The sequence below is a fragment of the Phlebotomus argentipes genome, unplaced genomic scaffold, assembly GCF_947086385.1.
Source record: "Phlebotomus argentipes unplaced genomic scaffold, Phlebotomus argentipes genome assembly scaffold_4, whole genome shotgun sequence".
Lineage (NCBI taxonomy): Eukaryota > Metazoa > Arthropoda > Insecta > Diptera > Psychodidae > Phlebotomus > Phlebotomus argentipes.
The window spans coordinates 11,770,211-11,797,402 of NW_026776174.1; the positions used below are offsets into that span (position 1 = coordinate 11,770,211).

The 27,192-nt window shown below is 47.9% G+C and overlaps 2 protein-coding genes across 6 annotated transcripts; one reads left to right on the forward strand and one right to left on the reverse strand.

Moving 5' to 3' along the window:
* Positions 1-68: 68 nt before the first annotated feature.
* LOC132258779 (E3 ubiquitin-protein ligase hyd) lies at positions 69-12,351 on the forward strand. Of its 5 annotated transcripts, XM_059756250.1 has the most exons (16): positions 69-531; positions 811-1,011; positions 1,079-1,358; positions 1,636-1,844; positions 2,261-2,559; positions 2,618-2,820; positions 2,880-6,146; positions 6,215-6,653; positions 6,823-8,804; positions 9,040-9,634; positions 9,686-10,111; positions 10,177-10,423; positions 10,489-10,695; positions 10,772-10,919; positions 10,993-11,223; positions 11,290-12,351. In XM_059756250.1, the coding sequence occupies exons 1-16, from the start codon at positions 470-472 to the stop codon at positions 11,500-11,502; spliced, it is 9,009 nt and encodes a 3,002-aa protein (XP_059612233.1). In that variant the 5' UTR covers positions 69-469; the 3' UTR covers positions 11,503-12,351. The 5 variants fall into 5 exon arrangements, with proteins under 5 accessions (XP_059612233.1, XP_059612228.1, XP_059612230.1 ...); XM_059756245.1 differs by having other exon boundaries at positions 9,040-10,111; XM_059756247.1 differs by having other exon boundaries at positions 2,627-2,820; positions 9,040-10,111.
* A 290-nt stretch (positions 12,352-12,641) lies between these two features.
* Positions 12,642-26,111, reverse strand: LOC132258492 (uncharacterized). The gene is made up of 10 exons (XM_059755822.1): positions 26,088-26,111; positions 25,704-25,950; positions 23,042-23,129; positions 19,272-19,436; positions 15,750-18,366; positions 14,547-15,594; positions 14,135-14,389; positions 13,981-14,066; positions 13,771-13,907; positions 12,642-13,706 (listed from the first exon to the last, which is right to left on the reverse strand). The coding sequence occupies exons 2-10, from the start codon at positions 25,930-25,932 to the stop codon at positions 13,526-13,528; spliced, it is 4,806 nt and encodes a 1,601-aa protein (XP_059611805.1). The 5' UTR covers positions 25,933-25,950; positions 26,088-26,111; the 3' UTR covers positions 12,642-13,525.
* Positions 26,112-27,192: the final 1,081 nt, after the last annotated feature.

Below are 27,192 nucleotides of genomic sequence, written 5' to 3' on the forward strand. Positions count from 1 at the left end.
GGCCGGAAATCGGTCACATTTGGCAAACAGTCGTAGGAATGAAAACAATAGAATTGGGTGTATTGCAAAAGGTGTTTTTCCGCAGTTGTGTCGCTGGGAAAAGCGTGAAAATAAGTGAAATTTGTCTCTAAGGAGCTATTGAAGTGATTTGTGGTGGAGAATCTCATCTGTGCGTGTGCATATTTGAGAAAACCGTGTCTTGAATTCTGAGGGTTTGTCTCGCAGCAGCAGCGCCGCGGTGATTGTGCTGTGAATTTCCGGGCAGTCGGCCAGTATCGGTCAAACGTATTTGACAGCTGTCACGGGACGCCATTACTACATTTCGACAGTGTGTGAAAAGGCAAGCTGAAGGAAGAAGTTTTTCACGAAATTTGAGCCCTTTCTCAGTGATGTGGAGAGCTGAAAGTGCGTGAAAGTTGTGGAGAAAGACTCTGAGATTGATTTGGTGGTGAATTGAGAACCAGCAGAGATGTCGTCACTGCATTTTGTGGTCCATCCTCTGCCTGGCACCGAAGATCAGCTCAATGATAGGTGAGCAAAAATTCCATTTTCTTCCATATACGCCTCTATACGGGCCCACAAATGATATAATGGCGATTCTAGTGCAGCCATTTGGATGTCCAACGCAGCACTTGTCCGCTGCTGCTCTTTCTGGGGCTTTTCCGCTCCCAAATCTAAACATTTTCCACGCGAATGGGAGCCCCCCTCGGGGCTCCCATGTCCGGAAGCGGCCACTTTGGCTGGAGAGAGCGAACAAATTCCGCACATGTCGAAACGTGGTCACTTTTTCACCTTCCTGTTCTCTTGCAGAATACGCGAAGTTGCAGACAAAATCAATAAGTATGGATCGCCGACTCCGGCCGCCTTGGCCTCCCTCAAGATCCCCGTGAAGCAGGTGGTGATTGGACCCACGCATCTCGGGCTGCTGCTGGAGGATGGCCGGGCATTTCGGGTGGCTTTCTCCGTCATTCCCGAGCGCCTGGACCTGAGCAAGCATGAACCGACGAAGAAGTAATTAGTCAAACCGATAATCTGTCTGTCTGAATACTAATGGAAAATGCTACTTTTGATTCTTAAGCAACGGCGGCAGCAGCGGCATCGCCAACAACTCGTCGAGTGGGTCGAAGAATACGCCGGGAACGTCGAGGCAGCTGGCCAGGTCGCGTGCTCGCATCATGCGCACGGCTTCTGTGCGGGGCGGAAGCGGCTCGCGCAGCACTGGGGTGATCATCGGTGGCGGATCTTCTGGACGGTCCATGGTGACGGTGCCGACGCCCTTCGTTCCGGAGGAACTCGTCTCGCAGGCGCAAATGGTGCTCCAGGGGAAGAGTCGCAACGTCATCATCCGGGAATTGCAGGTTTCTATCCGCCTTATTCAGTTCTCTTCTATTACACCACGTGAATTTGTCACTTGACTCAGCAACTATCGTGTTCAGGAATGTTCGGGACATATTTTGCACCGTGAATTTAGAGTTGTTGCGAAATAGCGAGGCGATACAAGAGCTGAGAAACCTCTATTTCATTCATACGTTCACTGCTGAGTGAATTGACAAATGATATGACAAATTATGTGCACATATTTCAACTATTTTCAACTTATACCGCTCCTTCTCTTTCTCTCCTTTTGGCAAATAGCGCACGAATTTGGATGTGAATCTTGCAGTAAATAATTTACTATCGCGTGACGACGAGGAAGGTGAAGACACTGAGGAAGGTGGTGAGAATTATGTTCCAGAGGACTTGATATCCCTTCTCGATAATGGATTTCATACAGACAACAGTATCATCATCGATGCCGATGCGTCATTTTCCGAGGAAATCTTCGGTTACTCGAGTATTCGCAAGTGAGTTACGGCAGAGAACGATATAGTGGAGATTGTTGATGAGAAGTGAAGAGCTGTTGCGCCAAATCACACGAGAAAATCGCATATCGCGAAAGAATCACGCAGCATTTCATACTTTATGTTTTAATTTTATCACAATTTTTTATTTCACAACTTCCTCTCCTAACACTCGAATATCCAAAATCCTGTAGCTTATAATTTATCCTTTATGATTTTCTCAACACTGTTCAGTATATTTAGTTGGTTGTTGATTTCATGGAAAATGTGTGTCTCTCTCTCCATATCCTTTCTATCCTCCCTTCTTTCTCTCTCTGATGGGCTTGGCAACACGCTGCCGCCCACCTGGAGATCCTTCATTTTGCTTGCATCATAAACTAACCTAAAGATATTTATATTGTTTCACTTTCTGAAACAAGCTTGTTATACAGTCGTGTTCGCAACGAGAGGAATCAGAGCAGCGGCGCCAATCCCAGCGCCGAGGGCGGCAGCAGCCGGTCTGGTGGCGGAGCAGGCGGCGCGAGTGGCAGCGGCGGCGGCGCAAGTGGTGGCGGATCCGGCTCAGGCGCCGGCAGTAGCTCGGGCGGCGGAGGGTCGGGCAGTGGCGTTGCGTCAGCCGACCGCGACTCGTTCAGTCGCTGGCGCGACAGGCACTACTTCGGTCCGCGCCGGTGGTTCCACACCACACGCGAGGAGTCCGCCTGGGACAAGGAGACCGGTGAGTAGAGAGATTTGGGGTAGAGTTTGTGTGGTGTTACTGAGGAGTCCCTCTTGAGGTGTTGCAGAGACGAAGAAGAAGGAAGTGGCCTCAGGACTGCCGCTGTGGATTTCTGACGAACTGGAAGCGTGGCCAGAGAAGGATTCCGCGCCGCGTTTCACCCAGATTGCCTGTCTGCATTCCGAGTTCATCGGCGTGACGGCGAAGGGAGAGCTTCACCAGTGGCGCTGGGGAGATCAGGATCCCTACAGGAATCTGGAGGTGAGAAATATTATAAAGTTTTTCAGTTAAATGCTAATTCTGTAATTTTTCTGTTGCAGAACCCAAACATTCATCATCCGAAGACCGTTGCTCTCAATCTAACATTTGAGAAGGTGATTCACATCTCAGCGACGTCCATTCGCTGCACTGTGGGCACAGAGAGCAATCGCGTCGCCACGTGGATGGACGAATTGCTTGGTCACGCTGGGAGCAAGTTGGAGCACGGTCCGCAGACACTGCCCGATTTGGCGCTGGAGAAGATTGTGTCGCTGCACACGTGCACGCTTTACACAGTGGCGCGCACGGACAGCGGCGGTCTCTACTGGTGGGGCGTTCTGCCCTACGGCCAGCGGAAGAGACTGTGGGACAAGTATAAGGCGAAGACCAAGAAGCCGATCAGGAACAGTGGGAACGCGCCGGAGGTGACTGTGGGCGCTCAGGTGTGTATGAAGAGTTCGCCAATGTACATGCCAGGAGCCATTGGGTTCACAATCTCAAATGGCGTGCCGAAAGTGGGACAATTGCTGAACGCTGCCTGGGAGTTTGCCGACACGTGTCGCTTCAAGTTGGTGTCTGTGCCGCTGCCGCCGAGCAGCTCGGGCAGCGCGACGGGGATTCTCACGTCGAATGATCTCAAGGACTTGCCAAAGTCGAGCGGAAGTGGTGTGCCACAGACGCAGAACAGCAACAGCAACTCATCATCGAAGTCTGGGAACAATACGAACAAGGAGACGGCTGATAGGATGGACATGCCGCCGCCACCGTCTCCGGCTTCGAGCACGTGCAGTGACACAGGAAGTGTGACGTCGCACAAGCGGCAGAAGCGCATGGCACCGAAGGAGGACACGGACAACAAGAAGGACGAGGAGCTGTGGACACTCAGAGATGTGGTGTTCGTTGAGGACGTGAAGACTGTTCCCGTTGGGCGTGTGGTGAAGATTGACGGCGCTTATGCGGCCATTGAAATGCCGAGCAGCAACAGTGCTGAGCCCAAAGATGAGGGCGACGTGTGGACAAATTGTCGGCTGCTGAAGAAGGAGGATCTGCAGGTGATGAAGTCAACCAACACATCAAGGGGTCCTGATTGCTTCCAGAAGATTCCACGACGAATTGTCCTGTCGACACAACAGCAAGGCAATGGATCTCAATTGCTTACACTCGCAGTAGACTCGAAAGGCATTCATGCCATTATGAAAACGGGCACAAAGTTGCACTATTCTCTGTTCAATCTCAATACAGGACGACAGGAACAGGACAGTGTCTTTCCCAGCGACATCAACTCATTCTTGGGCATTTCGCCTCGCAATGTGTCTCTGACGTGCGCTTCTGAGTGTTCAGACAGTGTTTTGCTGCTGAGAGATGGAAATAGTACGATTTATCCACTGGCCAAGGACTGCATGGATGCTATTCGAGATCCGCAGTGGTTGGACTTTCCGCCCATCAAATGTGTCACGGCCTCGTCGCTCACACTTCCGAGTGTGGGCGTAAATATGAAGTCTCAAGTGGCGGTGATTGTGATGGTGCCTGATAGACAAATCCTCATGCCGCGCATCCTGCGCTGTGACTTCAAGGGCGTGAAATCCATTCTGACGCAGCTGGAGAGTGGCGAGTTGAAGGCACAGGTCAGCAACATTTTGGCGGAGCGATGCGATGGGAATAGGAATATTATTCACGCGTGCGTGAGCATGTGTGCTCCGTCGTCGAATAAGGACAACGACCAAGACATCTCGGCGAGTGGATCTGGACTGGAGTGTATCAATATCATACCGAACTCATTTGCTGGCTGTCGCACGGTGGGTCTGCGTGATATAATGCGTCGGGCCACGCATCGTGACATGGACACGTCGGGGAATAACAGTGGTTTGCAAGCTGGCACGGAAGATAGCAACTTTATGCCTGTGACTTTCTGGCCGCCAGAATATGATCCCAATTCGGGTGATGAGGATAGCTTGTCGGGCCTAAATGCTGCATCCAATCAGTCATCGAACAAAGGCGCCATGTATATATCGGATGCGAGTGAGCGTCGGGAGAATGCCATTCCGTCGCTGGCGCTCATGTGCTCCAGTCCAGCGCTGCAGCCGCATCTGAAGCACTTGCTGAGCGGGAAGGATGCTCAGGGCCAGACGCCTTTCATGCTGGCGGTGTCAACACGTGCCTACCAAGCGGGAAAGATTCTCTTCGACATGATAATGCAGCTGTCGAATGGCGATGCCACGCTGAGAGACTCAATGATCTTCCCGCCCGGCTCGAATCCCGACCAGTCACCGCTCTATGTGCTGTGCTGCAATGACACGTGCTCCTTCACGTGGACGGGCGCTGATCACATCAATCAGGACATCTTTGAGTGTCGCACTTGCGGTCTGGTGGGATCGCTGTGTTGCTGCACAGAGTGCGCCAAGGTGTGTCACAAGGGTCACGATTGCAAGGTGAAACGCACCTCGCCGACTGCCTACTGCGACTGCTGGGAGAAGTGCAAGTGTAAGGCACTAATTGCGGGCAATCAGACGAAGCGCTTCGAGTTGCTGTGTAAATTGGCCACAGACACGGATTTGGTGACACGGTTTAATTCCCGCGGAGAGTCTATTTTGTTGTTCCTCATTCAGACGGTTGGACGTCAATTGGCGGAACAGAGTCAATACAGATCGAGCTCGAGGGTGCGCAATCCGGCGTCGAGTAATTCGCGAAAGACGCCGTCAATGGATGTGGACAATGACATGCCGGAGCATAATTTGGAGCCGCCGCGATTTGCCAAGAAGGCCGTCGATCGACTGCTAATGGATTGGGCGGCGGTGAGAGCGATGATCATGACGGGAGTGGAGCAGAAACAAGAAGTGCCAACAGCTGCAGCTCCTCAGCCAACCGCCGCTCGATCTTCGGGCCAGACAATTTACGATGAGATGGACAATCAGTCGCTTTATCTTCAGAGTCAGAGTGGGACAAATCTCCTGGACAAATTCACACACAGTCTCTTTGTGTGCTGTAATCACGAGCCACTCGATACACTCCTCATGACTCTGGTGCGTGAGCTGCAGAATGATCGAATTCCGGGACGAATTGATGATGCTCAGAAGGTTGCGCGACGCTTCATAAGATCTGTGGCGCGTGTGTTTGTCATCTTCAGCATTGAACGTGTGCCGGTGTCGGACAAGCAGAAGGTGCCACAGTCACAAAATCGTAACATCATGACATGTCGCAGGGTGTTTCAGTCGCTCACGAAGATTTCCATTGAGGAATTGTGCGAAACGGCAGATGCTTTGATTGCTCCTGTGAGATCGGGTGTTGTGCGACCAACGGCGCCATTTACACTCTCGCCCAGCAATTCTGACGTGAGTTTCTGCATTCTCACATCTCTGTGATTAATTGCCTAATGAGTGTGCTCAACTTCTCTTTACAGAACTCTGACGATGTATTCTCCGTGGAGCCTCTGGCGCCGCCCACAACGCGTCACAGCAGCACAATGTCAACATCTGCAGTGGTGTCGCGAATTGACAGTGAACAGCAGCCGAGTTTCATGTCGAGGATTAATGTACGCTTGAGGGATATTGATGACCAGAATGATGGTGATGCCATTGGCCAGGATGACGGTGAAATCTCTGAGCAGGACGAAGTGATGGAGCGCGATAGTCGATCGAATGTTCGTCCCAATAATGCCAATATGGAGGAGGAGGCGCAGGACGCTCTGGGACGGAATGAGGAGGCTGCCCAAGAGGGTGAGAGTGACACGGAGTTCAATTTTGCCGAGGCCGAGACAGAGAGCGATTCTGATGACAACCAGAGCACACAAGATGCCCAGAGGAGTGTGCAGACAGGCGCCACAGCGGGATCAGATACAGGTGACAAAGATTTCATGGCAGAGGAAATATTTCAATTGTGCCACACTCAAAATGGGTTCCACTTGTGGTGGAATTTAATTGGTTTTTTTTGCTTCGAAAGTGTGGCACAATTGAAATAGTCCTCAATCCGTTTGCGCTTAAGGATTCTGAAGTTTTCTACAATGTTTAGGTATTGTTCCACGAATCATTATACACAATGATCCAGATGATTCGGGAGAATCGAGTCAGCCGGACGATGATGGATCGGAGGATGGAGAAACGGATGAGCATTCCCAAGAGGATTTCACATACACTCTCGGCGAGGAGCAATTGGAGCGCAGGACAGCCTCGTCGGGAAATCAGAGGAACAATTTGGCACCGCAGAGTATGCAGTGGGCGATTAGGAATAGAGATTCCAATCGATCTTCAGGCGTGCGACTGACTGCTGGTGGATCGAATCTCGTATTTATCGATCCCACCGCGCTGCGAAGGTCCACAGCGGCCAGTGCCACGCAGGATCCTCATCCTGGTGGCACAACGGCGAGTTGTCTGGCCAGGGCATTCGGCAGTGTTGTCCGACAGATATCGGAGTTGCTCAACACACCGCCAGACTGCTTCCAGCAGACGCCACCGTTGCAGCAAGTGCTGAACTTCACCTATCAAGACACGGTGAAGCTGCAGCGCTACATTGAGGTGCGACTGAAGTCCACGTGGGACTGGATATTGACCGTGATGGATGCCACGGAGGCTCAATTGAAATTTGGTGCGTCGTTGACGCATTCAGCAGACCCGTCTCACCCCCTTCACCCGCTCCATCCGCCGCATCATCCACCGACCAGCGGCAGTGGCAGCGGATCAATAGGCGTGAGCGGACTTGGGAATGATTCTCAGCCATCTAGGAGGGAATTCCTCACGTACTGTCTCTCCCTCATGCGTGCCCACAGTTCTGAGCATAGAGACTCTCTGCCGGTGCTGGACATAACAGCACTTCGCCATATAGCCTATGTTCTGGATGCCATTATCTTCTACATGCGCTCAGCCACTGAGCATGATCTGGAGAGGAATGACGGCAATGGGTGGAATGATCAGGATGAGAATGACAATGAAGAGACTGAAGATGAATTGTCGTCGTCTTTGGGCGTGGAGACGGATTCTGTGGATGACGATTTGGGACCATCTCTGGGGCGTCGACATGGCTTCTTCCAGAGATCAGACTCGACTCTCTGCCTCGGGTGTCCAGCTCCGGATCCATTCAACACGCCAATGGCTGAGGCACTTCCACTTGCCGATCAGCCGCAACTTCTGCAGCCAAATGCTCGACGCGAAGACATGTTCGCCATGCCGAAGCATCAAGTGACTGTTCCTGCGGTGGGAAGTGAGCGACCGGGTGTGAATTCACCGCTAGAAGTGCCGCCAACAAGACTGGGACTGTCGTCTGTTGGCATCAACACGACACCAGCTTCGCCGGGATATGTTGAAGTGATTCCCGAGATGATGCCAACGGACGAGATCATCGCCGAGGAGTCGATGAGTCAACAAGAGATGCCCAAAGTGGCGACTGAGGTGGAGAAGATGGTTGACGATGTGAATGAGAATGCCAGTCTTGTGCCTATCGCGGGCCCCTCGAAAGATCCCCCACCGCCACCGGCTGAAAACCCCCTCACAGAATTCCCCAGCAATGTGTATGTGCATCTGAAGAAGCGGAAGTACTATGATCACTTTGCCGCCGAAGAGGCGAAGACACAGACTGACGAGGAGCCTCAGGATTTGTCGTGCTCCAAGGAGAGCCTAACGAAAATGGATGTCGATACGGAGAATGATGCTGTCAGTGATTCAGACTCTGAATCTGAGACAAATCAGAAGATGGCGGAAAGAGAGGAATCTCAGGATCAATCTCAATCATCATCGTCAGCATCGTCATCCATTCGTCCGCAAATTATTGTGACGCCGAGGAAAATGGCGGCCGCCATTGAGTCTGTGACGGCCAATGTGTTGGCGAAGAACAAGAAGGCCAGCCTTGCTGACTGCGTGTCTGAAGTTCCTATCACTCTTCTGCCCACGACATTCTCAGTCTTTGACATTCAGGGAAGTTCATCGTCTGTGCCAGCAAATAGTGCTGCCGGACCGAGTGGATCGCCATCGAAGAGTGTGATTGTGCGTGCTGGCTCATCGGTAAGTCGAAGATTATTTCACTATTGCGGGTTCTAAACAGATACGGAGGCAGTTCTTGATACTCAATGATTGATCTGACTCTCACAAACTAACCCAAGAGCAAAGAAAAACACTTTCTAATGAGCTCGAATGGTGTAATCCAATGATTCGGGAACAGATACGGAGTGAACACGATTGATGTGTCTAGTGAAGGATTGTCTTTTTTTCGTTGCTAATGCATCTTTTCTCTTGATAGGCTTGTTCCAATTCGAATGAAGTGCTCCAGCAGCCAGATCCTATGGAGACTCAGGAGATCTCAGCTCATGTCACTGTCGAGACAACGCCATCAGTTCAGCAACCAATGCATCACGAACTGCCGCCGCGTGGTCTGTACTTCAGATCGAGTGTGGCCAGTCAGCCGATAACGTCGGATCTTCTCCTGGGCCGATGGAGATTGTCTCTGGATCTCTTTAGTCGCGTCTTCATGGAGGATGTTGGCCTCGAGCCGGGCAGCATTGTGTGCGAATTGGGTGGATTTCCCGTGAAGGAGGCGCGCTTTCGGCGTACAATGGAGAAATTGCGCAATAGCCAACAGAAAGACTTGATATTGCCGAAGATGGAGAGAAATCGCACGAGTTTGCTCATACAGACATTTAAGGAGTTGAACACGCAGTTCGGCAACCAGACAAGACGATTACATCCGTCGATGATATTCAATCGTGTGAAGGTGGTGTTCAACAACGAACCTGGCGAGGGTTCAGGCGTGGTGCGCAGTTTCTACACATCGATAGCCGAAGCGATATTGGCGAATGAGAAGTTACCGAATTTGGAGACGGCGCAAGTCGGTCCAAGTAAGTATTCTGTGCCATTTGGTTCGATGTTGAGACATCGTGGTGTCGCAGGATCTTCTGCACGAGATGCAGTGCCAACGTCGGCGGCGTCAACGTCATCGGCGCGTCGTGTGTTCTCCAACAAGTCACTCTGGCGTCCTGGCCGCGAGACGAGGAAGACACTCAACTACGATGCACGACCGTACACTCCGTTGTCAGCGATGGGAGGCGCTGGATCATCGGCGGGCGGCTCAGGGAGTGCCGGTGGAGCGGGATCCAGTGGCTCCAACTCTACTGATCACATCACCGTGCAAATGGGCGAGCGTCTGTATCCTAGAGTGTATGCTCTGCATCCCAATCATGCGGCCAAGATCACTGGAATGCTGCTGGAATTGCCACCGACTCAGCTGCTCTTGCTCGTGTCGTCCGAGGAGACGCTGCGACAGAAGGCGAATGAGGCGATGGATGTGATCATCTACAGACAGCGACTGGAGCCAGGTGAGTTTGTAAAATTGTAGAGATTTTTCCCAGCAGCTATTTCACTCTCTGTTTCGTGGGTGTAGAAAATTCCGGTGGAAGCTCATCGGGCAATGCCAACATGGGTGAATCTTCAGCAGGCGCAAGTGGAGGTGGTCAAGCGTCAGGAAGTTTCTCGCCGACAAAGAAGATGAATCCAATTGTTGTGCTGGAAGAGTGTCAACTGGATGATTCAGCGCCGCTCTTCTATTCACCGGGAAAGAGAGGATTTTACACACCTCGTCAAGGGTGCGCCACTTACGAAAGGATAAATGCATTTAGGAATATCGGACGGTGAGTTGGAGTGAATCTTCTGATGTCGAATATGATTAACTGATGTTCCTTTGACTCCTTTGCAGACTGATTGGACTGTGCTTGCTGCAGAATGAACTGTTTCCCGTGTTTCTGCAGAGGCACGTGCTGAAATACATCCTGGGCAGACCGATACGGTTCCATGACCTTGCATTCTTCGATCCGGTGATTTATGAGTCACTGCGTCATCTGATTAAGGACTCGCAGTCGAAGAATGGTGTGTCGATTCTCATGAGTTTGGAGCTGAACTTTGTGTAAGTGGTCATTATTTTTATTTTTTGTCTCTGGAAATGTGTTTAATTAATCATGAGGCGTTTGACCTGCTTGCAGTATTGACTTGTGCCCCGAAGAGGGAGGCGGTTCGGTGGAATTGGTGCCTGGCGGACGGGATTTACAAGTGAATGAGACAAATGTATACGATTACGTACGGAAGTATGCCGAGTTTCGTATGATAAAGGCACAAGAGAAGGCCCTCGAGGTGAGTGTCAATGAACCCATGTTGTTGGGCTGTGTGAATGTATTTTTAACACTTTCTCCTCTCCTTCCAAAAGGCACTGCGACATGGTGTGTATGACGTTCTGCCGGAATATGCATTTGATCGACTGACAGCGGAAGATTTACGCCTTCTACTCAATGGCGTGGGAGATATTCATGTTGGAACATTGATTTCCTACACAAATTTTAATGATGAGTCCAATGAGAACAGCGACAAGTTGCTGAAATTCAAGCGATGGCTTTGGAGCATTGTGGAGAAGATGAGTGCGCTGGAGAAGCAGGATTTGGTGAGTTCAATGGGAATTTTCTGGCAAAGAGAATCCCTTTTGACAGCATAAATTTGTGCTTTTCAGGTGTACTTTTGGACTGGTTCACCGGCTTTGCCGGCATCTGAAGAGGGATTCCAACCGATGCCGTCAGTTAACATTCGTCCAGCCGATGACACTCACCTTCCCACGGCCAACACATGCATCTCTCGTCTCTACATCCCGCTGTACTCCAGCAAGGCCATCCTCAGGCACAAACTCCTGCTGGCGATCAAGGCGAAGAACTTCGGCTTCGTGTAGAAGCTGTAGAAAAAGCTTCAGAGATCATTGATGATATGAAGGAAATTGTGAGTGAAATTGCAATCCCTCAAGAATATATAGGAAAACAAAACAGAATAATAGAAAGGCGAAGAAGAAGAGTAGATTGATTTTATTCAATAAGGGAAAAAAGAAGAATCATAATAGAAAATAATATCATATTTTTCTATTTATTCAATTTATCAATTATCGTATATGTAAAATTAGTAATGACATATATATATAAATTTTGATTGTTGAGATGAAGTAATTGAGCAACAATGCATAAATTAAGCCACATTATGATTTTGTTTCCTGTTTTGTTGGGACATTATTTTCCCCTTAATATAATATCATAATTATTATTATTATTTTGTCATTGAAGTTGAAATATCTTTTGTACATGTTAAATCTTATGTTTTTTTACTGTGATTCAATATGGACAAGAGGCTCCTTCTGAAGGAGTGATGCATTCACATGCAGCAAAATCTCGAGCTGACTTCCTTCACACTTTATTATCTGTAATTTTTTGTCTTTGTCATTCGATTGAGGAGGAATTTTCTTTGATATTGAATTGGAATGATTATGATTTCTCTCCCTTTTTGATATACATATTATTATTTACACGTCGATTTATTGGCTAGAGATTTTTTTAGGGAGAATTGGATGAAAGGAGGGACGAAATGCGTTTTCAACATGATATAGAAGTATAATAACAAGGAAGTAGAGTAATAATGTAAAGATCGTAAATGTTTGACGGAAAAGAGTTTTCTGGATGCAAATGAGGAGAAGGAGGAGGAGGAGGAAAAAATGGGTCACAGAGAACGAGAAAAAAAAACTCGGAATTTAGATGAGAGAGAAAATGAGAAAACATGATGATAAATTATATCTTGCTGTCGGAATTAGTATATCATTCTAGGTAGTTATATTCACGCATAATAAGATTTACAATTTGAAGTAATGGATTAATTATTATCTCAATTATTCTGATATGGAGAGAATATAATAGTTGGCAACAAAACCATTGGTTTTACATTACTAAACATCCCTTCTCTTGGACTATGGCGCAATTGCGCTGAATTCTCTCGCGACTTTCTGTAAGAAATGCCTAATTATGTATTCTAGGACTCTTTGTTCCGCCACAGCGACAATGAGAGGTTTTTAGGGGTGCTGATTTGAGGTCTCTTTTCGGGGGTGAATATGTAATTCGGTCACCCAATGAATTCACAAAGTGAAACACTGGGCGAAAGAGTTGGTCTTTGACACGCGATGACTGCACATTGCTTCACAAACACACTTTCGATGTCACTTGAGCGCGAATTATATTAGCCGAGAATAGAGCAATGGGAAAATATAGCGTCGCAATGTTTAGTTGTTTATGAAAGGAATAGGAAAAGATATGAAATTGCACATTTGAGTCAGAGAGCATGCAAAGAGAACACTTATCAGCGTCTCTCACCAGAAATGGCAAGACTGTTAACAGAGATAAGTGTACACGAAAGAGTCTCAGAATCAGTACAAAAGACATGCTAAACTCCGTGAAAGCGTTCGGAAGTTTTCAAAAATATGATTTAGACAGTTTTGACTATTATTTCAAGTACATTAATAGAACTAAGGAAATGTCAGACTTTGATTTTCACACTTTTCACGAATTTGTAGAATTACAATAAAAGTTTTCGAATTTTTCCAATATTCTCTTCTCTTTGTATTTCAATTAAAAGCGATTGCATGGAAAACCTCTTTATTTTCTTAGTGGATGTTTTTATCAAATCAATATATAGACAGTTTCTGCGACTTTTGAGTCTTTTTAGTCAAATTATAGGACAGTTTTTGATTGAAAGAACTTATGCTAGACAGACTGAAACATCTCACAAGATCTGGCACAACACGATACATTGATTAGTGACAATCGGATGAAATGGCCCTTCTTTCCTCTCACGTTGCGTGTGGCAATTGCAAATTTCCCTACATTTATTCCCTAAATTATCTATATTTTCTGTGCTTGTTCACATCGAAATGCTCGCTTCTACGTCAAATAGGATCTGTTTCTGGTGAAGCAGGAGCTGTGGCGCCTCGTGAGGTCTTTCTCACTCATTGTGGGCACGCGGGGCTTGATCTCAGGCGCGATGGCGTTGCCCATGATGCTGAGACTGGCCACGTCGTCCGACTGGCTGCCGTCCAGCGACAAGCGGCGGCTGGAGAGGTTTCTGTGCGGGATTTTGGGGGGCGTGAGAGTGACTGTTGGCTCGTGTGCCACAGGGGAAAACTCACCCGACCGATCCGTCGCGGTGCCTGAAGGAGTCCTCGATGGCGGGGTGGAGAGACTGGAAGGACATGGCGCGCTGGGCTCGGCTGAATTTGGAAATGGTGCGAGTGGCGGAAGTGACGGCGACGCTGCACTCCACCCGCTATTTTTATGGGCGAGAAGAGAGAGATTTGGGGTGAGAATGTGGGTCAAATGTCCACTCCAAATTCCTCTACCTTAATTGCCTTCTTGGCCGTTTGCCGCGACACGGCTTGGCTGGTGGCTGTGTTGACTTCCGGAAAGCGGTAATTCCTGCCATTAGCTGCGGAAGTCACGAGATATTCAAATTGAGACCCTGTGATTGAGACTGGGGCACAGCTTCTCTGATACCTGACGGCGCCGGGGTGACTTTCGTGAGGCTTCGCTTGGGATTGAGCGTGTGCGCATTTGTGGGCGGCAGAGCGGCTCGCGAGCGGGCATCGTGAGCCGGCGGCGGTGTCATCTCGTAGAACTCCCTGTTGGTCGTGGTGGTGGACGGAGGCTGCGGCTGGGCGCTCTCCGTGACGGTCTTGGGGAAGCTGAGGCGCATCTCGACATCGGGCGCCAGCTGGGGATGATAGTTGCCAGCCACAGTGACTGACCAACCTAGAACACAGTGTGGATTTGTTCACAAAACAACAGTCATCCACGTGAGCAAAAGTCTGGGCATTTATTGGTGACAAAAAGCAAAATCGCCACTACAGCAGTCCCCAGGGTGGATGCCAACCCACGCGAAGTCCCTTGCGCGGTGTGATGAAATTACCTGCATTGGCTCCCGGCGTCGTGCTGCTCGAGGTGGAGGCGAACGAGGATTTGGGGTGGTTCACACGGCTGTTTGTGGACTTTCGTCCGGCGTAGCGGCTGGAGTTGGCCCACCGGCTGCGCATGGGATTCAATCGCGGCGCCGGCGGACTAGAATCCGCGTCCTCTGAGCAGGAGGAGCCGTCGTCGTAGCTCTGCGGCGAGGACAGGACAGTGTAGGGACTGGGGAACTTTATCTTCTTCCCAGTCGCCTCCACCTCATCCTTCACCACTCTCACCGCTGATCCTCTGGAGATGGGCTGCGGCACATCTTTGGGGCGATTAATCTTCCCTTTGCTGGACCTGGCGTCTTCGGGAGACGACACAAATCTCTGGATCCTCTCGTTGGTCTTCACGCACCGCGTGCTGATTGTCTCTGGATCCTTGGACTTGGTCTTTGTGTGCTGATGGTCAGACTTGGACATGACTTCGTAGTAGTGGTGACTCTTGGCCGTCTCGTAGCCACTCTGGGGCTCCTCTTCCGCCTTCTTGGGGGCGCTCGTCTGCCGTTTTCGGTCGCAAAAGTGGCAGGAGCGCGTGGTGTCCTCGGGAGAGGCCTTCTTGTGCAGATCTGGGTTGCAGAAACAGCAATCTTTGCACACGTCGCGCGTTCGCACCGAAGACTTGGCGGAATCTGGCTCCGGAGGCTCCTTTGGCGCCGGCTCGGGAGCCTTCTCCGCGGCCGGAATGATGACAAAGGAGCTGGAGTCGATGGGTTCTTTGGGCGGCTCAATCTTGGCCAGTGCACCTGAAACAGAATCATGTGGCTGAGGTAATGGACTCGGGTGCACCTCCTCAATCACCGTGAGGATGTTGTCGGAGCCGCAGCTGCTCGTGTGGTGCGTGGTCGCGTCCGGGAGGGATTCGAGTGCCTGGACAGTGTCTGGGGAGTAGAAGGTCATCGTGGGATTGTGCAAAACGGAGGAAACTGTGGTCAGGGTGTCTGATGAGGGTGTCAGCATGAGATGACATGAATGAAGTGGGCAGAAGTGATGAGTGCGAGATGATTCCTCTGCAAGAAACGAACAGTTTTTATCCTCGCGAGTGCAAGAAAAAATCACGGAATTCGTGCACGAAACATTTATTTCAATGTGTGTACAGAAATAACTGGCGGTGAGATGGAAATAATGCAAGCAAATCAAGACTAATCAACGTCTCAAACTACCAGCATACCTTCAGCCGACGACTCCTCGTGTGGCTTGAAGAATCCCAGCCACGTGTCACTCTCCAAAGCTGCCCTGCCGCGATTCGCCTGACTCTTATCGTCCGGCGCAAATTTCTCTAGTTCCTTTGAGGTCTCTTGGATCTCTTCGATCTCCTTGTCGTCCTCCTTCGTCTTCACGGAATCCTGCTTCGATGAGCTCCTCGCTGAGGCACCCTGACCACTGTCCACTCGGGACTTGTGAGTCGTTCCAGATTCCTCATTCGACGAGTCCAGGGAAAAGCTGCTCCTCTCCTCAGGAATCACATCAAACACTTGATGATACTTAATTCCACTGTTGGCTGATCTCTTCTTCACGCCGTTCCTCTTCCCATTCACTGCTTTCTCAATCTTTGGCGATGGCACGAACTCTATTCCCAGATCCACAGGATTGTTCAGCGCCTCAATCAGGAGATCGGCTATCAATTTGTCCACCTTCGTGCTGGCAACAGTGCGTGGTGACACCGTTCCATTCGTCTTCCGGGCAGATTTGTAAATGGGCACCGGAATCCTAGATCGCCTCAGTGACTTGCCAACGCGATAAGTCAGCGGAGAATTCTCCGGAGAAGTGTCCAGACACTCCACAATCTCCAGAATCTCAATCCTTTTCTCCCCATCCTGAATTTCTGTCTTCTGATACATTCTCCGCGGTCCACCTTCAGTGTCAGGAGTCAAGTCTGCCGTCTGATAGAGAGTCATGTGCTGCACATCCTTTCTCACTCCTTTCCCGCGCCTCGGAAGCGTGTCCGACGCGGATTTCTTCACCTGGAACTTCTTCTCAGGCGCCGGATGCTCTTCAGACTTGGATTTCGTGAACTTCCTCGTGATGCTCGTCCTCTTGGCGATGGGAGCCTTTGTGCTCTTCGACGAGGACTCTTTTGCTGGAGGATTGAATTGCATATTCCCTCTGGAGTCAATTGTGTACGATTCCAGCATTCCAATCTCCGTCCTCAGCACATTCTTCTTCACTGGCTTCACTGGCGCACTGGGAGTGGACACAGGAATATCCTTCTTGGCTATAATCGCTCGAGAATTGCGATTTCCATTCACCTGCAGCTCCTCCAGGCGCTCTTCCAGCTTCTGATCAATGTACTTCTGCATCTTCTGTCGGCGGCGCAATTCCTGCTCCTTCTTCATATCTCGCCTCTTCTGGCGCCTTACCAGCTTATCCCTCAGCTTCTCAGGCATCGTATCAGCCACGACTATGTGCTCATCCACCGGCACTTGACTCTCGGACATGGGCACGAAGAAAGCCTCTCCTTTCTCGCGCACGAACGGGGATTTCTCCTCTCGCGCCGTTTCCCCCGAAGATGGTGGCCTCAGAGATTCTGTGGAGTGATACTTGTGATCTGGTGAGTCGGGATCATCAAGACTGTCCACCAGACTCACGCTATCCTCATCGTCTGGAAGATTTTCCGCGTTATCAGCGTCTTCACAGGCCGAAGCTGACGATGGCTGCACTTCCATGGACTCTGTGCGCGGGAAAGCGGACAGTCTAGGCACGAGCAGAGGTTCTCCGTGAGAATCAATGTCCGGGTAGGAGCTGCCCGTGCCCACAGCGCCAATCTCCTGGGGTTCAGGCTCTGAGCAGGCCGAAGTGTAGCTCGAGAGATCGCCCTTGCTCTCGGCTGAGTAGCTCGGGAAATATATGGGCACCTCCTCAGGACTCTCCTGCACCTTCTCCGTCTCCTCAGCGTCCGCCACAGTGTTGAGATTCTCATCGGCGGTGGATTCCCTGGTGGCACCCGTCTCATTTCCATTAGAATCTCCAGTGGTGACTAATTCAGCAGTGGCAGACGTCTCAATTACATTATTGAGACTGTCAATCAGCAACTTGGAGATGTATCGATCCATCTCCTCCTCCGAGTGGTGTCTGTTGACCCTCTCGGTGCGTGTGACCGTGGTGGTGGTGGGCGGCCCATTCATATTCTCATCCCCCGCGCCCGAGGTGAGCGTCGTCGTCTCAATCTCAATCCGCAGGGACTCTTCCGAGGGGTTGTTGTTCTCCGGCGACGTGCCCGTCTCCAGGGACGTCATGTAGATCATCACGTTCTTCCGCCCGTTGCTTGAAGATGCGCTCGTGGGCGAGTCCCTCGCCAACTGACTGCTCGTCTCGGTGATCTCACTCTCCATTCCTTGTCGCACGGACTCCGACGGCGTGCTCATGAGCTTCAGCCTCTTGGGCGATGCCAGCGATGGTGTGCGTCCGCTGGCCAGGAACACACTGCTCTGACTGCTGCTACTGCTGCCGCTGGTCTGTGTCCCATTCAGCTTCTGGCACTCGGCACACTGGTGCGCGTCGAAGTGGAGTCGCCGCTGCGAGCGTCGCGCGGGCGGTGACCAACTGCCAGACCGCGAGTCCATGTCCGCGCGCCGCGCGTCGCGACCCCAAAAGCGCCGCAGCAGCGTGGACTTCCTCATGTCGTTGCTGGCCGTGGCACGCGACAAATTCGAGTCGGATCCTCCCCCACGGCGTCCCGTGTCGGCCGGCGACCGCATCAAGGGCGAGTGGCGGGGCGTTGGGGCCGTTGACGCCACGCTCTCGCGCGTCTCGAGAGATCGCTGCTGCGATAGCGAGTGCCTGATTGAGGGTGGCCAAACATGAAAGGAGAAAAATGACGAATTAGCACAAGAGAGAGACACTTGAGGGATGAAGTGTACATCACGAGATTTAAATGGAATTAAGTAATTAGACGAAGTTTTTGTCATGTGCCTCAAACTGACGCAAAAGATGGATAAAATCTTTTGGAGCGCTCCCGGAAAGATAATTGCGATTCTAGTGTTAATGAGTGACTCAAGACTAATTAAATTTGTAGATTCACTGCTTTCTTTCACTCTTAATACTTCAAAATGTTTCACATTACAATTCTTGGTATTTCAACAGTTCTGTAATATTTGTGGCTTTAATTGAATTAGAGAATCTGATGCAAGGATGACTTCAGACTCACTCTCTTGCAGCCATTTGTACACCGCGGTGGAATTCCCACGCCCTGCCGTTATTTTGGGGTTTTGCAATAAAATCCTCGAGGGTTAATCGCAGAAAGCGTGTCCGGGGGCGCAGAAAGGGGGTCAAAAGAGGGGCAGTGAAGTGAATTAGAATATAAGGCGGAGGAGGCAAATGGTCATTTTGTGTTGTGTTACACCGGAAAAGACGCTATATAGCGGCTTGAGTGCGGGGTTAGTGGCTCTGTGAGTTCTTTGCTCCTTTTGTGCTGGTGAGTATGCTATCGATTTGATGTTATGAAAAGGTATGCCCACACTGATCCAACCCTTGAAAGCGGAGGAAATACATTCCGCTCTATGGCACAATTTGTCGGTGGTCAAATCCAAAAAGTGGCGCGTTGGGTAAACAGAAAGTCTCATAGCTCCTGATTGGATTTTGCAATCATCCGGGAAAATCCATCGGCTATTGATTGTGTGAAATTGCTGGCCTGCCCTTTGGCCAACCACCCCAAAAAGTCCTCCAGTCGCTCGGCAAATACTCACTTTCTCATGATAATCTCTGGGACGGAGTAGCGCCGCCTGAGCAGTCCGCCGCCGTTGGTGAGGGCGAAGGTGCCGGAGCCCATGGTGTGTCGACAGCACGGAAAATCACTCGATACCGTGACCAAATCCCAATCGGATGCTGATGATGTTTCGTCACGAAATCCACTGCAAAAGCCAGACGAGAAGTCAATCAGACGGTGCAAAGATTTAATTTGCGCACCAATGGCAAATAAAAAACCCCGGGCAATTAAAACTTTCATTATCTGCACATTGTTATCAGCGAACGTGGTGGAAAACGGCGAATCAATGATCGGATAATGAAATTTTCCAGCCAAGTGAGAAAGTGACCCAAAATTGAATGCAAATCCAGAGCCAGCCAGAAAAAAATGCCACACACACAATTCTATTCATACGAATTCATTTCGAGGCGAGAGAGTCAATTGAAATAATCCGAATAAATCAAAATTGTGCTCTCACAGAGTTTAAATCACTTTATATTTATATACTCCCCACACAGAGTGTGCAGAGTCAAATCCTAAATTGATATTAAGCAGATCACACACGCGGTGTTTCCTCTTTCCACTCAATATGCAAATGAGGGGAATTTTTTCCCAACAGTAAAAACTGATAATCCCAAACATTTCTGCACTGATATGAACTGAGAGGCTGAAGAATTTGCGGAATGGAATGAAAATGGAATCCTTTTTCACCTGCCTGCGAGACTTGAATAATTGCCGCCAGCATGCAATGTCTTGGCGCGAGTTTTCTAACTTCTTTACACACTACCATTTAGTACATTGGACAGTGTGCGACGGTGGAGGAATAAATATTGGTTTTTTATGCTCTGCGCGTGGTTGCAAAATTAGTGTTTTGATAGCATATTTGTGACTCCTAAAATCTGACTGCAAAACAGTGGAAAAGTTTGCCAGTGTGGCCAGCAAATAAAGGTGAGATGGAGTATTTTGCGCGAAAATGTGGCAACATTCTGTAGAAAAACTTACATTCTCGTAGAAATACTCGGTGAGGTGTTTGCTGGTGTTCTTGGTGTGAACAAGGGAAGAAGAGCTCATTTGCGCGAATACTGGCACTCGAAATTCTTTCATTGTGTCCCCAATTGAGAGTGTTTGATGGCTCTAAGCAAACTTCTTGACATATATACACACTTCGCGGGATGTTATCAAGATTAATAGAAATTCGAGAAACTGCGTCAATTGTGCGGTGATCCGTGGGTAATTTTCCTATTTCGCGCGAAAGCAAATGGAGCAATTTAAGGGGGTCAGAAAGAGAGTGTGCTCACACACTGACTTCGCGGGATCGACTGACGTGGGCTCGAGATGTGAGAACTGAAGCCACTGGAGGCTCACTAATGAATATCCACTCAAAGACAATTTGCAGAGTGATGATGTCGATGTGTGATTAGCGTCCATAATCACCTGTTAACTCGAGCGCCAATTAACATGTCCCATCCTTCGCTTGGGCAATCACACACCGGCTGAGCATCCCCGCCCGAGATTATCTCCTGTGAATTGTGCAAATTGACCGGCACATGACCGGCGAGAAATAGAAACAATCAATATTTTCCGTTCTCGGTCGCAAAGAGATGGGCGAGAAAAGAGGCACAATTTTCACGTGAAACACCAGGAAACTTTACTCTGAAACCATGAATGCTTTCAGGAAATAAAGCAGCTCGAGCCACGTTCAATTGACTCGGTGATTAATAGGGAACAAAGAACATAAAAAGTGATGAAATTACAAGAATTTTCCATAAGAAAGTTGTGCATATAAAGCTAATTTTTCCACACGCTCAAGTCAATTTTACGGGAAATCTTTGCAAGTCTTTAAGAAACGGACAAATTCAGGTCTTTAAAATCTATCAAATATTCTATTTCTGGCATAAAAAAGATTGCTTAAATAGAACACAAAACTCAAGACAAAACTAGAACACCGAAATTCCAGAAATGCCTTAAGCAATTGTTTGCTAAGCGATCTAATATACTCAACATCGTCAAATAAGGATTCTAGCTCAGTTCGAAACAGTCTCAGGGTAGTTGAACTGCGAGGCTATAAAGAGCACATCAAGTCCCAAAGTGCTGATAAATGCAAGCTGAGCTATTTCTGGAAAATACCCATTTATTTCGCGCGAAAAAATCGCATAATTCACCTGGAAGACTCAGTCTTGAGATAAAATGAACGGTAAATAATCTCATGAATCTGTCTGGAATTAAGTGAAATGCGCGAATTAAGCAAACAATCTTACTTAGCACGAGGAAGAGTTGAGCTTTGCAGCATTTTTGAGGCAAATATTTGCCTTTTGACTTGATTCAATAAATATCACACGTGATTTTTCCTCTTTCTGTCTGACACGAGGCGATTGTGCGTGGGGTCGGCGAGGCGCCATTAAGGAATTAACAGCGGAAGCCTTTTGTGCGCCGTGTCCTTCGTCAATTTCGTTCCCAATGCGAGCGTGTCTTCGCCAATTTGCCGGAGAGACAAATAGACTCTCCGGGGACGAGTGACTGCGAGGGCGAGAGCACGAAAGTGACTGGCAAATTCGACGATCTCGAGGGAGCATCTCAAGTCAGGTGGAAATAAATCGTCAAGATTGATAAGTCCCGTCACCGGATTCGCCAATTTACGTCTGTTACCCACCAAATTTTCACTCAAATTCCACGTGTAGGCAAAAAAAGGAAAACACCCAAATGAAATGTGACGGCAGACCCTGAGGAATTTTTTCACCGCGCCGCACTCAGGAAAATTGCACGCGTGACGCATTTATCAGTTGTTCTGTGGTGACATCGCGAGTATTTTCCACGAATTCAGCTCTATTGATTCCATGACACACTAAAAATAGCCTGTTCGCAAATTTCGCATCAGTTTCCATCCCAATTCGAGCATTCAAGCACAATATTTACCTGCAACCATCTGCCCGTGGCGTGCTAATGAGTGAGCTAAACTATGCGCGAGTGCTTCTAAAGTCTTTCTGGATTTGTCTTGAAAACAGGCAACGGAAGACACGCATTATGGGAAAATTTTACGGTTTTTTTTCCTTCAGTCATCTTGAGAACTGAGTGATATCTCAAGTATGCTTCCGATTTCATACTCTTAGCTAATTTCTGGTTCTCTCCGGATGAGATTTTAGGTCAAATATTTACCCAAAGTTGAATGAATGGAGGTGCTCAAAGTCAATGGCGATGGAAATGTGTTGAAAAGGTATTGGAATGATAAATATAAGAGAAAAACTCATATTTCCCGAAAGATTGAGACTACTTTTGTTGATCTTTGTCATACATTAAATATATTTTGCCCTTGATTCATCTAATTTTCGCTAATTCATGAGTATTTAGGTAAAATATTGCTTTAACCCTCCATGATTTACCAATTATGGTATTTCTCTCTGGCACAAGACTGTAAAAGAAGCCGCATTGCCTCTCTTTATTCCATACGCACTTGACGTGCACTTAAGAAGCAATATCGCACCGAGTCAAAGCTCATGAGAATTAATTTATTCACTGCGATGCAGAGAAGAAGAGCTCTGAAATTCCAGTTGCGTGGCAATGAAATTAATTGAACGATAATCTTGTGGCATCCGCAATCAGGGCCGGAATTAATTTTATTCCATTTAATGACAAAGTGATGAATCCATCAACTCAATTGACTGCTTTCGCGCCCTCGTGCGAGTGGGCGAATTGGATTTTGACTTCCTTCCCTCGGCAAGAGTCGACCTTAAACCCCCTCAAAAAGCAAATCCAATGGGTAGAAGAATCACTCACCTACAAATCGATCCACGTCCTTCACTTGGAGTGTTCCAGGCGCGTCTGATTGTGCTCAAAACGCCCTCAATATCCGGCACTTTGCGACCTGCAAATGAAAATCATCTCGATGAATATTTCACGAAACCAGAGTGTCGCCATTTCCTGCGATTTCGTCTATTGTCTTCTATCGCCACAAAATAGAAGGGCTCTTTCGGCAAATGGTCACTTGCGTGCTTTTCTACGATTATGGTAATTTCTTCATCTCCCCAAGTGTCACCCCCGATGGTACACTTTCGCTAATACAGCGCGACATAGTGATAAATTTATCTTGGCGAAGCAGAAAATTTGACTGATGAGAGAAAATTCCGCGGATAATTCATAAAAGTGGCTCTTTATCAGTGGCGTTGCGCTAAAATCTGTCATCAATTCGTTAAGGAGACAGCCATTCATCATGTCGGTTGCTCAAGCGCTGGTCGAAAGACATTTCATTGTGATTATGGACTCATTTGGTGGACTCTAGAGTCACAAGATTTTCATATCTATTGCCAGCCACCGAACGCAAATATTTAATTTAGAGTTCTTCAATCTTATCTCGAAGAATAAATTGTATTTTTAAGATAAGATAGTTGTGGAAATTGACTATAAATTACCATTGCAAAAGGTGATTGAGACAGTTATGAGACAATGCTGTAATTATCATTGCTCTTCTGTCCCTTCGATTTCCAATTTTCGGCCAAATACTCCGATAATGGAAGTCTTGACCGGAGAGCGACTTTATGACTATGATTCTTATCAAAAGTGCATCGCATTTGGCAAGAGAGACAGTAAATCTCCCAGATAATCACTTTTCCATCCTGAGTAAATTAATTGTGTGTGTGACAAAGCAGTTGTGGAATGGGATGATGTTTCACGTGTAAATATTTACTTCTTTGCTTAAAGATCGTGACACTCTCACCTTAATTTATGGGCTGTCTTTTGCGCTCGTAATTAAATGCCAAACATTTTTGTCTCCAACGCCCAAAAATTGCCATAAAACTTTACACACAAATTTCTTAATTTCATTACCAATTCATGTGACTTTAATTGCTCGCGCAACGGCGTGGGTGGGAAACTTATGTGAAAGGGGTGGAAAGTGGTGAAGTGCGTATCATTAGTTAATAAACTTCGCTGTGTGGAAAATCACTGATGTGGCATTTGCACCGCAAAGGGTGCTATTCTATCCCCAAAAACTTCCACTGAAAACCACCACAAAATCCGCAAAAGTCTCACCTCAGCAGAGCCAGAGGAAAAGTTGTGTGTTGTTGGCAAAAATATCCTTTCCGCACTGAATTTCACTGCTTCTCATCACATTTGCCGTGTAAATTTCACCCACAGATGTCTTCTTTTGGCATGCGGAGGTGTTTTCCACGAACAAGATGGATTTTCCACAAACACCCACACTCAAAAAAGCCCCCGCCAAAGAGGGCCTCTCAAAAGGTGCCTCATCAAAATTGCAGAAGCACAAAGAGCGGGCGGAATTCTCTCATAATCTATCGGCACTTTTTATCGCAAGAACACCTGCCAAACAACTCTATTTGAGCATATGTATTTTTTTTTAACACGACACGGCACTCGAATTGTTGCCGGCAAAAGAAATCGATGGATGACCAACTCAACGTATCCACGCGACGAATTCAAACAAACTGATACTCCAGCAACCGAGAAAAGCCGGGAAGTGAGACCGCCACAGCAGCGCTTTCCCGGCGAATAGACAAACTTCTGCCACTTTCCCGCCTTTTCTCGCCGTGTTTCATTCATGTTTCACGTTTGGAGTGCAATTTTGGGCGTCACGCAGATTAGTTATCAATGGAATATTATAATATTAATGGAATTTATCAATTATTCATTAATATTGTGTATATTTTTAGATTTCCGCTCACTAATTTGGACATTTTGTTAAAGAAACGTCAATATAATTGACTTGTTTTTCAATCCCTTAGAAAGTCTTGAAATTCGATGTTATCTAAATTAGGATAATGCAAAATTCACGGTTTTCCAGATGTCCTCATTTTGCTAGACTTTTTTATGTATTTTCCATTAGAATAATACATTTTCTAGTAAATCAGACAAATATCCATACAAAAAAATTTTTTTGATTTTTCAGAACAAGCGTGACAATTTAAATAATAATTCAAATTCAGCGCTTTAATACAATCATAAAAGCACTTTCCTATTGATTTATTCACACCAAAGATAGACGAATCATATTTTGACTGACCCTAAAAGCGAATTTAACATGAATTTCTGTGTGTATTATTAGAACACCTTGGCTATAAAATATCGAACCACAAATTCAATTCCTTTCTCCAGAGCGTTATGAAAGTGATTAATATCAATTCAGGGAGAAACATCCCCTCAAATCGCTTTTCCCGCGTCATGCGAACTCCAATGCAAAGTGCCAAAGATTGATGCACAGGGTGAAGAGTAATAAATTGCTTCCGCTCATAAAGAAGCCCCATAAAATTATCGAGAACGGCTCTCAATTCCCACCTCATCCCTTAATCGACTTGCGATAAGGAGTTTAGGCACAGCGCTCGATTTATGAACGATACAAGTTTTCCCCGTAGTAAATCGATTAGAGTCACGAACACGCACTGAAGGTAAATACTTTCACACACGGTGCGAAATGGGCAGGACTCACCATTTCGCCGGGCGATGAACTGAATGAGCGGCGGCAGGGAGAACTCGCGGCGCCAAGTGTCCCTCGGCCAGGGGATCAGAGGCGTTTTTCTCGCTTGGTCACCCTCGAATCTGCGTCCTCTGCGTGCCAACCTCTTCGGGCAATCCGTATCTTTGGGGCTGCTTGACAATTTTCCACTTGTCGCGTCGACTGGTGATGAAATCCCGAAGGGATGTGAGAAGTAGAACATGCAAATTGGCGCGGGGCTCTGGAATTGAAAGGGGTGAAAGAGGCATTGAGAGACGTATTAATATAAATTCCGCGCGTTTGAGTGCCAAAATGATTGATGACTGAATTAATTTTCCGCCTCACTTGGCAATGTCAATGCTCCAGTGCATCGCATACCTTCAAGATGTTCTGATAGACTCCACTGACGGTGCTGGCTGTCGAGCTCCTGCCCTCACTTTCCATTTTCATGTCCGGGAAGCACTCTGTGCTGTGCTCACAGCCACTCTGGCGGCGACACACCGACAGAAAAGTCCACTTTCACCGGGTGTTGAAATGAACCAATCATTCTTTCATGGCGCTGACCACCGAGTATCAATTATTGAGGGGCTGGAAAGGCGCTGCAACCTTCAAATGTGCACCGAAGGCACACGGGAAATTGAGGATAGCAGGGAAATGGGAGAATGTTTGCCTCACCCGCGCAAAGTTATGGAATTGTGAATTATTGATTTCACATTTTTCCCTTGTTAAATCAATTCCCAACGAATGCCTCTTCACCCTCTCTCGCAATCGCACAAAATCACTCTGGCGCATTCGATGCAGCCATCAATAAACTTAACTCAAAACTCACTAATCTCCCGCCCAAGAAACCGCACTCTCAGACACACAGCGCACAGGGACTATTTTTAAATTGCACTGGAGGCACTTTTCCACACTATTCCTCGCTTTGCATGTGTGGTGAAATGTTGGAGACAGACGAGTCTCTTTTCACATGGGCTAAATTTAAATTTTCCAGATACGACGAGCCACATCACAAGAATGTCGTCGGCACGAAAGCACTAAAAAGAGCACATTTTCCACTGGACAAGGCTGCAATACAAAGGCACAGCCTAAGCGCGGGGGAATTCGGATCCACTTTCTTGGAGGGCGACTCGCTTGTGACTGAAATATGAGAGAATTTCGCGGCTTTTTCTCCCCCACACTGACTTTGTTGATTTAAATTCCCTACGCGACGGACGCTCAGCGACGCCACACTTTATAGTCATAGACAGTGATGAGCGACGAGAAGCATATGGGAAGTGGGATTTATAGGTTTGCTAATGAATTCAGCCGCTGAATAGCTTGTCATCAAGAATAGTTAAGATATTTGCGAAATCACGCCCACTTTAATGCCCCGCCCATTTGTAAAGACTCCACAGTTTCAGTTAGTATTAATAGCGTTAAAAAGCTTTAAAAAGCTAATTGATAAGTGATGAAAAATCAAGAAAGAAAGAAGGAATATTTC